Source organism: Debaryomyces fabryi (genome assembly GCF_001447935.2).
Source record: "Debaryomyces fabryi strain CBS 789 chromosome Unknown contig00029, whole genome shotgun sequence".
Taxonomy (NCBI): Eukaryota; Fungi; Ascomycota; class Pichiomycetes; order Serinales; family Debaryomycetaceae; genus Debaryomyces; species Debaryomyces fabryi.
In genome coordinates this window covers 18,952-33,085 of record NW_015385455.1, presented here as the reverse complement: position 1 = coordinate 33,085, position 14,134 = coordinate 18,952, and the positions used below count along the sequence as shown (strand labels likewise).

Sequence of the window (14,134 nt, the reverse complement as noted above, 5' to 3'; positions counted from 1 at the left end):
TTAATATGTTCTATACATAATATCAATCAATTTCTGGGGGATATGCACCTTCCATTTCCTCTGCTCCACTCTCATACTCAGTGTCCTCTGATGAATCAGAACTATCACTATCATTGTCATTTTCAGACAGTTTTGAATCAGATTCATGGCCCGAAATACGCTCATCCTTTTCTGGCACTCCAACCACACCCCATTTAATATTGGTAACTGTCTCGAGCCTTTCCAAAATTTCACACATAGGTGTGAATAGACCAAATTGTTTATGTTCGCCGTCATACGAATGCAACATTCCAACTACACCGAGACCCTTTGCATTTGATTCAGATGAACAATCTTCCAATTTCGTTAAGACCCACGAACCACTGTCACCGCCTGCGGCAAAAGCGGTATTGCTATCCACCGAATTTATCACAAATTCAGAGGAGTGAATCGCACCATCCAACCAATATACCAATTTAATTCCGTTTAAATTTCCTCTCGTGAATTTTGTTGTCGACCCATATTTGAAGATTGGCAATCCACTATAATTAGAATTAACCGATGCAACAGAATCCACTTCATTTATGTTTATTTCTTCAGACTCTCTCTTAAGATTAATCACTTTCCTCACATAAAGGTTGTCAAACATCAATGCAGGGTCGTACTCGTTGAAAGTGATATCATCTCCTAAGAAGTTCTGATCACATTTCAAGTTCTTGTTGACTTTGATAATTGCCAAATCTGACAACTTATTCTCTGAATCTTGTTTGCTTTTATCACTTTCCTTCAGATTTATTAGTGTTCTTTCACCCCAAATGATTTGACCAAATCTATGCTCTGGTAAATTTCTGATCTCATATCCTTCTCTTTTATTTGAATATGGTACTTTGACTTTCTTCAACGGGAACATCTTATCTAAATTTTTCAAAACCGAGCCGTATGCAACTCTTTCTTCCATCGTGGAAGCATCATTGCCTTGTTGCGAAAACTTTTGGTATTGGGTCCATAGCGCTTTCTTATATAACGAAATCAATACCGCCAGTGGCGCTGACACATGTGGGTAGTTCACATCTTCATCTTTATTGTCAAGACAAACATGTCCACATGAAATAGCAAATTTAGAATTTGAATAGGATTCTAAGTGAGGTTCTTTCTTCAAGTCAATTTTAGGGTAAATATAACCACCCATAGTACCTGATAGCCTTGATGCATTCTCTACTGATAATGAGAGAGATATTGGAGGGCAAGAACTATCAGTCGGATTACGGAAGGGCAATTTGAATTTACGCACAACATTCTCCACTTGCGTGGAAGGAAGCAGCGGTTCCGATATATCATAATTAGAAAATGGAATATTTGCCGACTCTGCCATAATGGATGCTAATTCTATCTGATTTTTCATAACGACCACATGTATATCATCATATAAATCATGCAAGCTTTGTGATAATTTTGAGTGCTGATCAGTTGGATTAGGATATCCAAAATACAAACAAAGAATATGTAAATCCTTACTTATTCCTCTGGCTATTGGTGCAATAAAAGATCCGTTTTGCTCCTTTACTGAAATTGATGTAGAAGCAATTTTCTTCATAATTTTCTCTATCAAGTCTTCATTGGGTAAAGATTTATGAGGATTAATTCCGATAGCGTAGTTTTGTGGCTTCACTATATTTTGTGCCGAATTACCAACAGGTTTATTCTTACTATTGAGCGTTGCAGCAAAATCATTGAAGTTCTTAACGAGCAACAACTTTAACTTTATATACACGTCACTTGCCAATAAATTATCATAGAAGTTCAAATATATTTTCATTATCCTCCTCATATCCGCATTGTTGAAGGTTGTTATATCCCAGGATTCAGACTCCGAATCGAAACTCTCAGTATAGGAAACAAATTTCTTGAAGCAATCTATTGTGTTGATCACAGTCGTAGACAAATTGGTCGACGAGTTGTTGTACTGATTCATAAAAAATAAAAGATCCCCATGCAACTCATGGAGCTTATCTACAAGAGACCCTTTAACATTCTGGGTTTCTCTAGATTCTTCTGCAATATTTAAAATTTGCAATGGTTGTCCATATTCGAAGTTTCTCATTCCAGACGAAGCCCCTGTATTTTTCTGACTATTATGTGTTAAATATGACGACTGTTTCGTTGAATATGTCTTCTTACTTTCCGAATACATAGAATTTACCATGTTTTCCGAGTCTTTGGACATTAACGAAGGTGGCAGGTTCGTATTCAGGATCGACGGATTCAAATTCAAATTGGTATCATGAGTGAAATTAAATTTCTGTGGATTCGAGCTTTCGTCTTCGGGCTTGGCTAATGGAGAGCTGAACATTGGCCGTAGCTGATGAATAGAATCTTGCGACTCCTCTGTTGATGTACTCATTGTTGATGAAGTTACCGGATGTATATCTAAAACTGCTCTTTCCTCTGCATCTGGAGTATCTCTCTCCTTATTATCCGACTTTTTTGTCCGATTTAAAAGGTTCTTCATAGGCATTTTTATAGACTTGAAGTGTATTGCAATATCTACTATTGTATGGTGTTTAATTACCGTTAGAACTCAATTTCGTGATGTTTTGTGTCGACGACATCACACGACATTCTTAGTTTGTCACTGATTTTTCATAGTCAATACTGTTGAAGATAATCTTTAAGCTCTCTTTCTAATAACAGATTATTATTGAATTGCATCAAACAGTAGATAAAGACTGATGATTAATATTGAGTCAGATTAAATAGTAAGCAAAATAAGAACATTTGGAAAATAAGTGGTGCTATCAACAGTAAAATCCGGTTTTAAAGATATTCTCCACGTTTAAAGAGATTGCTAAAAATTAGTGGATATATTTTAACTTAATTGATAAATCAAAGTCCAGATAGGTACATTAAGATGCCCGTATATTCAATTTCACATGTTGAGAATGTCAGAGTCTGTGTGGTTATGGTTGGATTGCCAGCCCGGGGGAAATCATTAATTGCCCAAAAAATCGTGAGATATCTTTCATGGCTCTCGATCAAATCTAAATGCTTTAATGTTGGATCATACAGAAGGAAGCTTGTTTCCTGCGATAAGACTACGGCGGAATTTTTCGACCCGCGTAACGAAAATGGGTTGAAGTACAGAGAAGAGGCCTTAAATTCTGCGTTGAAGGACATGATGAATTGGTTCACTGAGGATAATGGGGTTGTTGGAATTTTGGATGCCACCAACTCAACGAGAGCAAGGAGAGACAAGATTTTGAAATTATGCCGTGAAAATTACATAGAACCCATGTTTTTGGAGAGTTGGTGTGATGATAAGGATCTAGTGTTGCAGAACATTGCTGATGTTAAGACTACATCTACTGATTATGTGAATAAGGATGAGGAGTATGCAACCAAGGATTTTTTGCAGAGAATTAAGAATTATGAGGAAATATATGAAACTATGGACAGAGAGACAGACAGTGATCTCACGTTCATTAAGTTAGTGAATGTCAATTCCCAGGTGATTCTTAATAAGATTGAAAGTTATTTGGAAAGTCGTATTGTTTATTACGTCATGAACTTACATATAAAGCCTAGATGCATTTGGCTTTCAAGACATGGTGAATCAGAATTTAATTTGACTGGGCAAATCGGTGGTGACGCTAATCTTTCTGAGAGAGGGTGGCGTTACGCTAAGAAATTACCCGAATTAGTTCTTAAATCCTTTGGAGAAGAGAATAAACATACTAATCTTACTGTTTGGACTTCTACCTTACAAAGAACACAGCAAACGGCATCATTCTTACCATATAAGAAGAAGTTACAGTGGAAGGCTTTGGATGAATTAGATGCCGGTGAGTGTGATGGTATGACTTACGAGGAAATTGAGCAAAAGTTTCCAGAAGATTTTAAGGCAAGAGACGATAACAAGTATGAGTATCGTTACAGAGGCGGTGAATCGTACCGTGATATTGTAATCAGGTTGGAACCAATTATTATGGAATTAGAAAGACAAGAAAACATTTTAATTATTACCCATCAGGCAGTTTTAAGATGTTTATATGCGTACTTCATGAATGTACCACAAGAAGAATCCCCATGGATGTCGATTCCTTTGCATACGTTAATTAAGATAGAACCAGGAGCATACCAAACTTTAGTTAGTAGAATCAAGGCTGATATTCCAGCAGTGAGTACTTACAAAGAGAAAGGAACTTCCCAGCTAGGCGAACTAGCAACCGGTTCTACTATCAAAAGTAGAGATCTCATCAAAGACAGTGAATGTGTTAGAAACAGTATGCAACAGTGAAGGATAAGACTATTTTCTAGAAGGTCTTAAGACTTATCATGTTATTTTTTTATTCATTTCTACATATTCCTTATATTTAATCTTTATTTTATTCACAATTCTGGTCCAAGTTCGTAAGGACTGATTACAGATATATGTCTTATATATTATTAAAATTACAATGTCAATATTGATCGTAGAATACAAAATCATCTACGCCGTTTATAAAATGGGTGACGTATTTGACTTATTTTATCGTAAGCTTTATGACGCATTTGCGTATCTCTTCGCCTGCTCTTTAACTTTCTTTTCGTATGTAGCAATATCCTTACTAAATGCTTTCCAAGCCGGTTCTTGTGCAGGCGAATCTGGATTTGGACTATCCAATAATTCTTGGATACCCATCACGATCTGTTTGATGGTAATAGCTGGTCTCCAATCTTGTTCTTCGTTTAAGATAGATAAGCATATCGTTCCACTTGGGTACACGTTAGGGTGGTAGAACCCACTAGGGAACTTGATTTTAGGCGGTTTTGAAGGATATTCTTCTGGAAATGTTATAGTGATTGGATATGTAGCTCCTTGCCACAAAGTGTTTGATCTACCTGGTATACCAGCAGTCCATTGTGTCAAGTCTAAAGACCCATCAGCCGCCTTTGTAGGCTTCGCATAAAACCCAAACGGATGGTCCTTTCTCCATTGTTTTCTTTCCTCTTGTAAACGAGTTTTACAAAGCGACATCTTGATGATTTAGTCAATATCTATGATTCTAGGTATAGTTATTGTTGTTGTATTACTGATGAAAAACTACGCTTTGGCCTCATATTGCCCGGTCGCACACGACCTGCTACAGAAATCAAATCACTGTACATAGAACCTGGTTCAGAAGAATGCAAAACCCACATACGTGATCTATGAGAAGAACAAGGCATGATCAAGGAACATTATAGACTTCAACGTATGACAAGATGTCTTGGGTAGTTCAGTTTGAATTTTTCGTAATTATCGATGTACCATAGTTTGGACATGAGGTGTAAAGTAAGATATATGTAGTATTCTCCAATCATAAAAGTCGAAGATTCCATATGATAATTACCTTGGAAGGTTAAAATTCCATAGGGAAGAATATTTATTGTAATTGACGGTATGGAAGCTAATTAGAGCCTTTATGATTCATCTGCCATTTTTCAGCGGGTCATTTGATTTTATAGGCGAATTCCCCCACATGTAAATCTTTGAACCGAGTATGAAAGTAGAGCGGACGGTCTTATTTTAATTCTAAATTAACACTTCTTCTTAGCAACAACATACTGGATTATTTACCAAAGATGTCTTTGAGTAGCGAACAGAAGGATACTGTGAAGAGTACAGAACAAAAATCGCAAACTACTGGTCAAGCTAAGCAAGCGGCCTCCACATCAACTAATGCTGGCGACGAAGACGATTTGGACGACTTAGATGATTTATTAGATGATTTTGCTGATGATGTCTTGAATAAGCCACCCGGATCAGCTGTCGGTACAGAAGCTCAAGAAAAGGATGAGGTGAAGACTTCAGCAGATGAGCCTCTTAATGACGAATTTAAAACTAGAATTGAAGATTTGATTAAAGACTTAAATATAGAAGACCCAGAAACTAAGGTTCAATTTGAACAATTGGTTAAACAATTTGAAGAAGATCATAAGGAAGAGTCAGCAGCAGCATCACAACCACAGAATTTCGATAACGTCATGAAAGAAACGATGGAAAGATTGAAGAAATCGGGCGATACTATTGATGAACAAATAAAGAATGATCAGTCGAGCGGTAAACCGGAAGATATGTTAACACAATTGCTTGCTGGGCTTGGAGGTCCAGGAGGTGCTGGAGGTGATGGCGATTTGGATATGTCAAAGTTATTGGTCGATATGCTTGAACAATTATCGTCGAAGGAAGTGTTGTGCGAGCCAATAAAAGATCTTCATTCAAAGTTCCCTGATTATTTGAAAGAGAAAAAGGGTAAAATCTCCGAAGAAGAGCATGCTAATTATACTAAACAATATGAAATTTCCGGAGAGATCTTAGCAATTTTCGAAGCCCCAGATTACAACGATGAAGATAAGGAAAAGAGAGAGAAAGTAAATAGCTTACTAGAATCTTTGCAAGATTTAGGGCAACCTCCAACTGAGCTTGTTGGAGATGCAGGTGACTTCCCAGGATTTGGTGGCATGGGAGGCGGTGCACTTGGAGGTAATGGGTTAGATTTTAACGATAAGGACTTACCACCAGACCTTGAAAAGGGTTTAGAAGAAGGTTGTAAACAAACATAAATATTTATTAAGTACACAGCTTATGCATGTATAAATCTAATATATATTCTAAATATTTAATCCACTTTTACTAGAAAAAGCTTTATAGTATTCTAACATTTCCTGGGTAATACCTTTAGATATTCCCTTCAAAGCATGATCGAAATGTCTTTGTTTAACACAAGTTGCTTGCTTATCTTCCATCACGGCTGACAAACCTGCTTCGTGACATAAAAGTGCAACTTCAGCACCAGAACACCCTTCTGTTAAATCTGCTAATGTGTTCAAGCTGACTTCGTTCCCATCCAAATTAAATTTGGAGCATCCCTTTGTCAAAATTTGTAAACGGGCATCATAATCGGGTGGGGAAACATATATATGACGATCTAATCTACCAGGTCTTAATAAAGCTGGATCAATCTCTGTTGGTCTATTTGTAGCCCCTACTATAACAACCCCCTTCAATTCCTCGACCCCATCAATTTCGTTTAATAAAGAAGTTAAAACATTTTGAGAAGCAGAAGTACCAGATGATTCTCTATCTCCTGAGATTGCATCTATTTCATCGAAAAATATAATTGATGGCGAAGCAGCTCTTGCCTTTCTAAATATTTCTCTTATTGTACGCTCAGATTCACCAACATATTTATTAAATATTTCTGGCCCTTTGACGGCTAAAAAGTTTAATCCAGATTCGGTTGCTAAAGCTTTTGCAGTAAGGGTTTTAGAACATCCTGGAGGTCCATATAATAGAACACCCTTTGGCGCCAGAACTCCTAACTTACTAAAAGTATCTGCAGCTTCCAATGGTAATTGTACCACCTCTGTGAGTTTCTGTTTTAATTCCTCCTGACCACCAATATCTGACCAATATACCTTTGGCATTTCCAAGAATATTTCACGCATAGCTGATGGCCTGATTTCTGGTAATGCTTCTTCCACATCTCTGAATTCCAACTTTATCTCACGTTGAGGAATGTGAGCCTTCATGCTTCTGTTAATCGCCTTCATTACTGACTCTCTACATAATGCGGTCAAGTCAGCACCAACGTACCCATGAGTTTTAGATGCAATGGAGGTTATTTGTTCTTTGGTTAAGTCAAATTTGGACATGTCCATTTTATCAAACTGCTTTGTCAATATATCAGTTCTTGCTTCAACATCAGGAATTCCAATTTCAACTTCTTGGTCAAATCTACCAGGCCGCCTTAAAGCGGGATCAATAGAATTAGGACGATTTGTGGCTCCAACCACTACGATTCTTCCTGTATCACCCATTCCATCCATCATGGTTAACAAAGTAGCAACAACTCTTGATTCGGTTTCACCACTGTCGTCTGAGTTTCTATTAGGAGCTAAAGAATCGATTTCATCCAAAAATACTATAGAGGGTTGAAATTTTCTTGCTTCCTCAAATATATCTCTGATTGCATTTTCTGTTTCTCCAAGGTATTTTGAAACAATTGATGGTCCATTTACAGTCAAAACATGTGCATTTGTCTCGTTCGCAACACATCTCAAAAGCATAGTCTTACCGGTTCCGGGTGGACCATGTAATAATATGCCTCTAGGAGGAGAGATACCAAAATCGGAAAATAAAGTTGGGTTATGCAATGGAAGTTCAATAGTGGACTGGAGGAGTGCAATTGGTTTAGAAAGACCTCCTACCTGAGAGTATCCCACGGGTTGTGGTAATTGAGGATACTTTGAACGCAAAGGTTCTCTAATAGAAGAAGAATTTATCTGAGTTTTACCCTTGTTAAAGATATATGGAGTGGAGACTGTCAGAGAATTACTAATCTCACTTTCTCTCTCTTCATTTATAGACAATTTATTGAGTGAATCTTCCAAAGATTCCTTGCCCAGTATATCAGTAATCTTAATTGTACAAATAATTTTACTGTTTTCTTCATCATTATCGATATCATTTTTGGTATACTGACATTGGTTAATTTGAGGCCTGGAAACACTATACCTATTTCATTGAATAACTTCTCGACTGCCTTCGAAACTTTCCCTTCGACTTTCACACTGTCATCCAGATCGCTCTGAATCCAAATATCCATTGAACTGGCATACTCAGGCTGGCTTTCGTATTTATCGATTTGAATTCGGTCACCAAGCAAAAGTCCTCCTAAGCACCTCAAACTCGTCGAGACTCCAATAATGTTCTTATCTATAATATCATTATCAGCATATATTGTTCCCAAAATACCTGCTTCACCTCCAGATACCTTTGAAATGTACACCATTGATCCACTTGCAATTTCCAATGCTTGTAATATCTCACCATTGATATATACTTTATTCGATGACTTCGCTGAATTGGTGGTTGATGGCCTAACAATATAATTCTTCGGTATTTTCACTTTTTTTGTTGACGACTCTGAAGTTGGAGTCGACGCTGCTTTCTTCTTCGAAGCTGATGATCCGGACTTAGAAGACATTCTATATATATTCCTATCGTAATTACTCTTCTATTAAATATGTCCCATCTGATGAAATAAAAATATTGATAGATCACGTTACCCAACTATTTTTTTATTTTCAATATTAGCCTATTATAAGATACACTTAGTAAACCCTATAGATTGTATATTATACTTTAGTAACGTAAATTGTGATTTTATCCTTGAATCTTTACAACATAACACATGTCAATATAAATGCAAAGAATAATATAAAATTCATGCTCTCGAAAACAAATAGAGGATTTCAAGTCAGAATAAGAACAGCGAGTAAAGCTCTTTTGTCATATACAAGTAATGAAGCTGGGCGTAATTTTGTTGATTCGGCGCTTATTCTGAGTCGAGATTTATACAAGGAGAATACTAGAATAAATTCATACAAGAAAATTCCTTATGAAGGACTGAAGCCGTCTTTCTATAGAAGAGCAGCTTCCGAATTTGAATCTGAATATTTGGATCGAAAGGGACTGGGAAATACGAGAATTCTAGAAGTTTTAGACGTGGATAAGGATTTCGAGTCTAGGATAGCTCCTAGAACGGAACATATTCAGCAGTTCGTGGGGGATGAATTTCCATTGTCATTAAAAGAAAAGCTTAGCATACTATGTGGTCTTTCAAATTTTCCCTTAATCTTCGAACAACGAGGTAAAAATAATGTATCCAAGACGGATAAAATATCAAATAATTCAACCGGTGAGCAATTATTTCCAAATTTAATAGAAGGTGAAGAATATACAACAGAAAAGCTCCGCAATATTGGAAAGGCTATATTTGATCTTCACCTTGGACTCAGTACCATCTTTGCTGACGAAAAATATCTTTCGCTTCCGTCTGACAGCTTGGAGCAAACAATGAACCTATTTAATGACGATAGGGAAATAATACCTTTATTCATGAAACGTAATTTTATTTACGATTGCATACTTCCTTATCAAGGAACCATGAGGTGTGGTATGATTCACTCGTCTGAAATGAATAAGAAGAGAAAAGTGAAAATTCAGGATGCCACCTCAATAGGAAGCTTTTATACTATGATAGGATTATTATCGGTGAAATTCAATAAGGAAGATGTGTTGAAAAAGGTAGTTTATGGCAAAATTATCAACGGAAGGACAGGCTTGGTGTCTCTTGCTACCGAAACATTAACAAAGCTAAGAACCTGATTTAGGTTAATTGTATATAAAAAGCTTCATAGAATTTATCTGTATTTATAGTGTATAATATATTGTCGAAAAAATAATATTCTGTGATATATAAAAGTGATCTATGAACTAAAGATAAAGCGATGCACAAAAAACAATATCCCGCTTAATCTTTTCTTGTGCTTCTGACATTTTTGAATGCAAAGTAGAATCACCAACAATTAATGCAGCACTTTTAACTTCACGGCATATTTCATCTAATCTGGTGATTACTCTCACAATAGTACCTTCTGCTTCAACACTCATTTGCATGATTTCATTGAAAGACAATCCTCTAGCCCATTCATATACAACATTCACTAACGCGAATCTCTTCCTCTCTAAAAACTCTTCCTCTTCTGAAGTAAGTAGAACTTGATTTTCTGCGTAAACCTTCATTAATTTTTCTGCGATAGCAAGAATTCTAGTCTTTCCTTTTTCCAATCTAGGAGTAATAGGAGGCTCTTCTTCTTCATTCGTTTTCCCTTCATATACGAAACAAGAAAGCAAAGCAACAATTTCTTCTGGCTCAAAGTCACCTAAGAAATTATCTAAGACTAGTTCAGTTATAATTAATTCCCAACCTGAATTAACCTCACAAGCAACACGACCCTTAAGAACTACATTTTGATTCTTATCAATAAATCCTAATGACTGCAAAACATTCAAACGCTGCTCGTAATCTGGTAACAATTCCAAATTTTCATCAGAGATTAACCGTTGTAATGTACTTATTTCAGATTTAATTTCATCCTGTCTGTGCATTTGCTGGTAATGAACCTTGAAATTCTTACACTCGAAAGACTCTAGTTCGTGGATTCTCTCGAGAATTGGTGCCTTCTTTTCCAAAAGCTCATGTAAGGATAATTGTGTGGCTTGGTAAAATCCAACTTCGTCCCACTTATTTTGGAATTTCAATAAAATTTGAATCTGTTCCACAGCTTCAGCAATAATTTTTGAATCATTCTGCAATATACTTTTAATATTAGCTTTCAAAAAATAGCGGCCAATAAAACCTATATTATTGTAAGGAACAGATTCTACTCTTAAAGATCCAGAATAGACCATTTTCTTCATAAAATGGCTGAGATAATAAGAATGTGGAATCCAAGGCAATTTATAAGCAGCACTATCCTTCTCATATTCTTCACCAAGATCGAAGGTTAACACTAACAAAGCATTATCAGACACATTGGACCTAATGAGGAAACCTACTCTTAAAATATCATTTTTATCCCTAAAGCAAAGAAGACGACCAACTCTCATCAAAGTATTCCTGACTATTGGCAGCTTCTGGATCTCTTCCACGATTTTTCCATACAAATCTTCATAGTCAGCTAATAAATTGTAGGTTTCTTCTATATTTTTCAAATTACATATAGAACAATCCTCTAACTTAGTTCCTTTTAACTCTTCGGATAAACGCTTAACAGTGACTTCATGTTCTGGGAGTAAAGTCTGTGTTGAATTTTCACTAAATGAGTGCTTGGATCATCTCTTCAACCCGTAATGCTTCAATTCTCAAGAGGTTTAGAATCATATTATACGTCAATCTGAATTGAGACAGCAACTTTGTCGGAGTACCTAGAGTTACATCCTTGAAATCAGTAGGCGATAAGGGTTCATTGAAAGACATAACAATAACCGTTCCTGTGTCATCCAAACCTCTTCTACCTGCTCTTCCAGACATCTGTGTAAATTCACCAGGTAACAAGTTTCTAAACCCTCTGCCATCATGCTTTCTATATGTGTTGAAAACAACAGTTCTCGTGGGCAAATTCAACCCCATTGCGAATGTTTCTGTAGCAAATAATACTTTTACCAAAGATTTGGCAAACAATATTTCAATACATTCTTTGACAATAGGTAATAATCCACCATGATGAACTGCAATACCTCTACTTAAGAAGTCTCTGATTTTAATTATTTGTGGTAATTCACGGTCTTCCTTCTTTAATCTGGAAACTGCTCTGTCAATGAACATATGTACTTCTGATTTTTCTCTTGCATTACAGAAGTCTACATTGCTCAATGTGTCAGCAAATTCTTCACACTTCTTCTTTGAAAATACAAAAATCACAGCAGGTAATAAGTTGTGTTGTTTCATGTATTGCACAAGCGAGACCCATGTATTTTTATTTGGCCCGTCTCTAGTCAATCCACCTCTTCCGCCCAGAAAGTTGCCTCTACCTCTATTTGCTACTTGACCTCCACCTCTATTACCACCCCTGGCGGTTCCTCCACGTCCACCACGACTACCTGCTCCCATTGTGACATTGGGAGGTTCCTTTTTATTTCCCTTTTCTAAAATTTCTTTATGCTTTTTAAACTCAATATCTGAAAACTTTCTATTGGCATCAATAGCTTTGAATAATTTATCTTTTGCCCATATGAATATTTCTAATGGAACTGGTCTTTTAGGCGTTGAAATAACGTATATATCTTTCTGTTTTGTCCTACCAACCCAATTTGCAAACTCGTACGTATTAGGAACAGTTGCTGATAAAAGAATGTATTTCACATGATCTGGTAACATAATAATTACCTCTTCCCAGACAACACCACGATCAATATCGTTCACATAGTGAACTTCATCGAAAATAACAAATTCCACATCACGGATAAGATCAGCTCCTCTATATAACATAGACCTCAAAATCTCAGTTGTCATAATAAGACAATTGGCTTCCGGATTTATTTGAACATCTCCGGTAATCAAACCAACATCTATGTCCTTAAAAGTTTCTTTGAAGTCTCTGAACTTTTGGTTTGATAATGCTTTAATTGGTGAAGTGTAAATAGCCTTGGTCATATTTCTAGTAGCCATTGCAATTGCATATTCAGCAACAACTGTTTTACCGGCTGATGTATGGGCTGCAACGAAAACTGAATCTCCTTGTTCCAAATGATATACAGCTTCTTGCTGGAAAGTATCAAGCTCAAACGGCCATTCCCGAGCCATGTTTGGAATGACGTCTCTGAAGTTTTCTAATTTGTGATCTAAATCAACGACATGAGCCCAACTTTTCTTTTGTTCTGGCGCTTGGTCAATCGACTGTTTCATATATGCATAATCCAGTGGTACGATACCATCTATATCTTCTGATTCAAAAGGAAGACGGTTATCGGATTTGGAATCTTGTTCTAAAAGATTATTTGATTCTATAAAATTCTTTCCTTCAGATATTAATTCTTCGGGTTGAGAATCTTGAGTTTCTTTAATTTGTTCTAAACTGGCAATATTATCATCCAGAACTGTTGAATCCAGTATATTTAAACCCCTAGATAGACCTTGAGGTATATCAAATAACCCCATCTCGTTTCTATGCAAAAATGCTGATTCATCCTTTGCTGCATTAATCATCGATTTCTTGTCCAACAAACCACCGGGTTGAAACGGCAAGAATGTCGATTTACCTCTCAAAGCATCATTTTTAGACGTAAATTTCCTATTGACGGATAATGAGTTGCTAGAATTTGCATTATCTAATTCGGAAAGACGCAATTCCTCTTTATACCCATCAATTGTACCTGCGATGCCTGACCGTTTAAATCTAAAGGATGTCCTACTAATAGGATTTGGCACGTTTAGCAATCCATCATAGAGTTTGTTTTGGTTTACTTGTGGCAAAGATTGAACCAAATCTAACAAGTCCCAAGATAACTGGTTCGAAGGAGTTAATAATTCATCTGAGATCTCTTGATTTATATCTTCCTTGGATGGTTCTTGCTCTATAAATTTTGTTTTTGTATAAGGGTCCCTTATGTTATTATATGTATCAGGCATTGTTCCTACTTCTTCTATATCTATAGAGTCAGTCATAATACTTCACTTCAAAGAATTATACTGAATTAAACCACTCTATGAAAGCTGTGGAAAATGATATTTCATAAAATGCTAATTTATTTAGTCGTGGAGCGAAAATCAAAAATTGCAACTACAAG

At 36.3% G+C, this 14,134-nt stretch overlaps 9 protein-coding genes across 9 annotated transcripts; 3 read left to right on the top strand and 6 right to left on the bottom strand.

The window, feature by feature from the left end:
- Positions 1 to 22: 22 nt before the first annotated feature.
- On the bottom strand, positions 23 to 2,494 carry SSY5 (Ssy5p; the record flags this gene model as incomplete). Its single annotated transcript, XM_015610727.1, has 1 exon — positions 23 to 2,494. The coding sequence occupies one exon, from the start codon at positions 2,492 to 2,494 to the stop codon at positions 23 to 25; it is 2,472 nt and encodes an 823-aa protein (XP_015468441.1).
- Positions 2,495 to 2,887: 393 nt separating this feature from the next.
- Positions 2,888 to 4,273, top strand: AC631_01896 (fructose-2,6-bisphosphatase; the record flags this gene model as incomplete). Its single annotated transcript, XM_015610726.1, has 1 exon — positions 2,888 to 4,273. One exon carries the CDS (start codon positions 2,888 to 2,890, stop codon positions 4,271 to 4,273), a length of 1,386 nt encoding a protein of 461 aa, XP_015468440.1.
- Positions 4,274 to 4,516: 243 nt separating this feature from the next.
- On the bottom strand, positions 4,517 to 4,993 carry AC631_01895 (E2 SUMO-conjugating protein; the record flags this gene model as incomplete). The annotated part of the gene is made up of 1 exon (XM_015610725.1): positions 4,517 to 4,993. The coding sequence occupies one exon, from the start codon at positions 4,991 to 4,993 to the stop codon at positions 4,517 to 4,519; it is 477 nt and encodes a 158-aa protein (XP_015468439.1).
- A 587-nt stretch (positions 4,994 to 5,580) lies between these two features.
- On the top strand, positions 5,581 to 6,561 carry PEX19 (Pex19p; the record flags this gene model as incomplete). The annotated part of the gene is made up of 1 exon (XM_015610724.1): positions 5,581 to 6,561. The coding sequence occupies one exon, from the start codon at positions 5,581 to 5,583 to the stop codon at positions 6,559 to 6,561; it is 981 nt and encodes a 326-aa protein (XP_015468438.1).
- A 48-nt stretch (positions 6,562 to 6,609) lies between these two features.
- AC631_01893 (uncharacterized protein) lies at positions 6,610 to 8,067 on the bottom strand (the record flags this gene model as incomplete). Its single annotated transcript, XM_015610723.1, has 1 exon — positions 6,610 to 8,067. One exon carries the CDS (start codon positions 8,065 to 8,067, stop codon positions 6,610 to 6,612), a length of 1,458 nt encoding a protein of 485 aa, XP_015468437.1.
- A 293-nt stretch (positions 8,068 to 8,360) lies between these two features.
- On the bottom strand, positions 8,361 to 8,987 carry AC631_01892 (uncharacterized protein; the record flags this gene model as incomplete). Its single annotated transcript, XM_015610722.1, has 1 exon — positions 8,361 to 8,987. One exon carries the CDS (start codon positions 8,985 to 8,987, stop codon positions 8,361 to 8,363), a length of 627 nt encoding a protein of 208 aa, XP_015468436.1.
- A 242-nt stretch (positions 8,988 to 9,229) lies between these two features.
- On the top strand, positions 9,230 to 10,171 carry AC631_01891 (uncharacterized protein; the record flags this gene model as incomplete). The annotated part of the gene is made up of 1 exon (XM_015610721.1): positions 9,230 to 10,171. One exon carries the CDS (start codon positions 9,230 to 9,232, stop codon positions 10,169 to 10,171), a length of 942 nt encoding a protein of 313 aa, XP_015468435.1.
- Positions 10,172 to 10,279: 108 nt separating this feature from the next.
- On the bottom strand, positions 10,280 to 11,455 carry AC631_01890 (uncharacterized protein; the record flags this gene model as incomplete). Its single annotated transcript, XM_015610720.1, has 1 exon — positions 10,280 to 11,455. The coding sequence occupies one exon, from the start codon at positions 11,453 to 11,455 to the stop codon at positions 10,280 to 10,282; it is 1,176 nt and encodes a 391-aa protein (XP_015468434.1).
- A 208-nt stretch (positions 11,456 to 11,663) lies between these two features.
- AC631_01889 (uncharacterized protein) lies at positions 11,664 to 14,012 on the bottom strand (the record flags this gene model as incomplete). The annotated part of the gene is made up of 1 exon (XM_015610719.1): positions 11,664 to 14,012. The coding sequence occupies one exon, from the start codon at positions 14,010 to 14,012 to the stop codon at positions 11,664 to 11,666; it is 2,349 nt and encodes a 782-aa protein (XP_015468433.1).
- Positions 14,013 to 14,134: the final 122 nt, after the last annotated feature.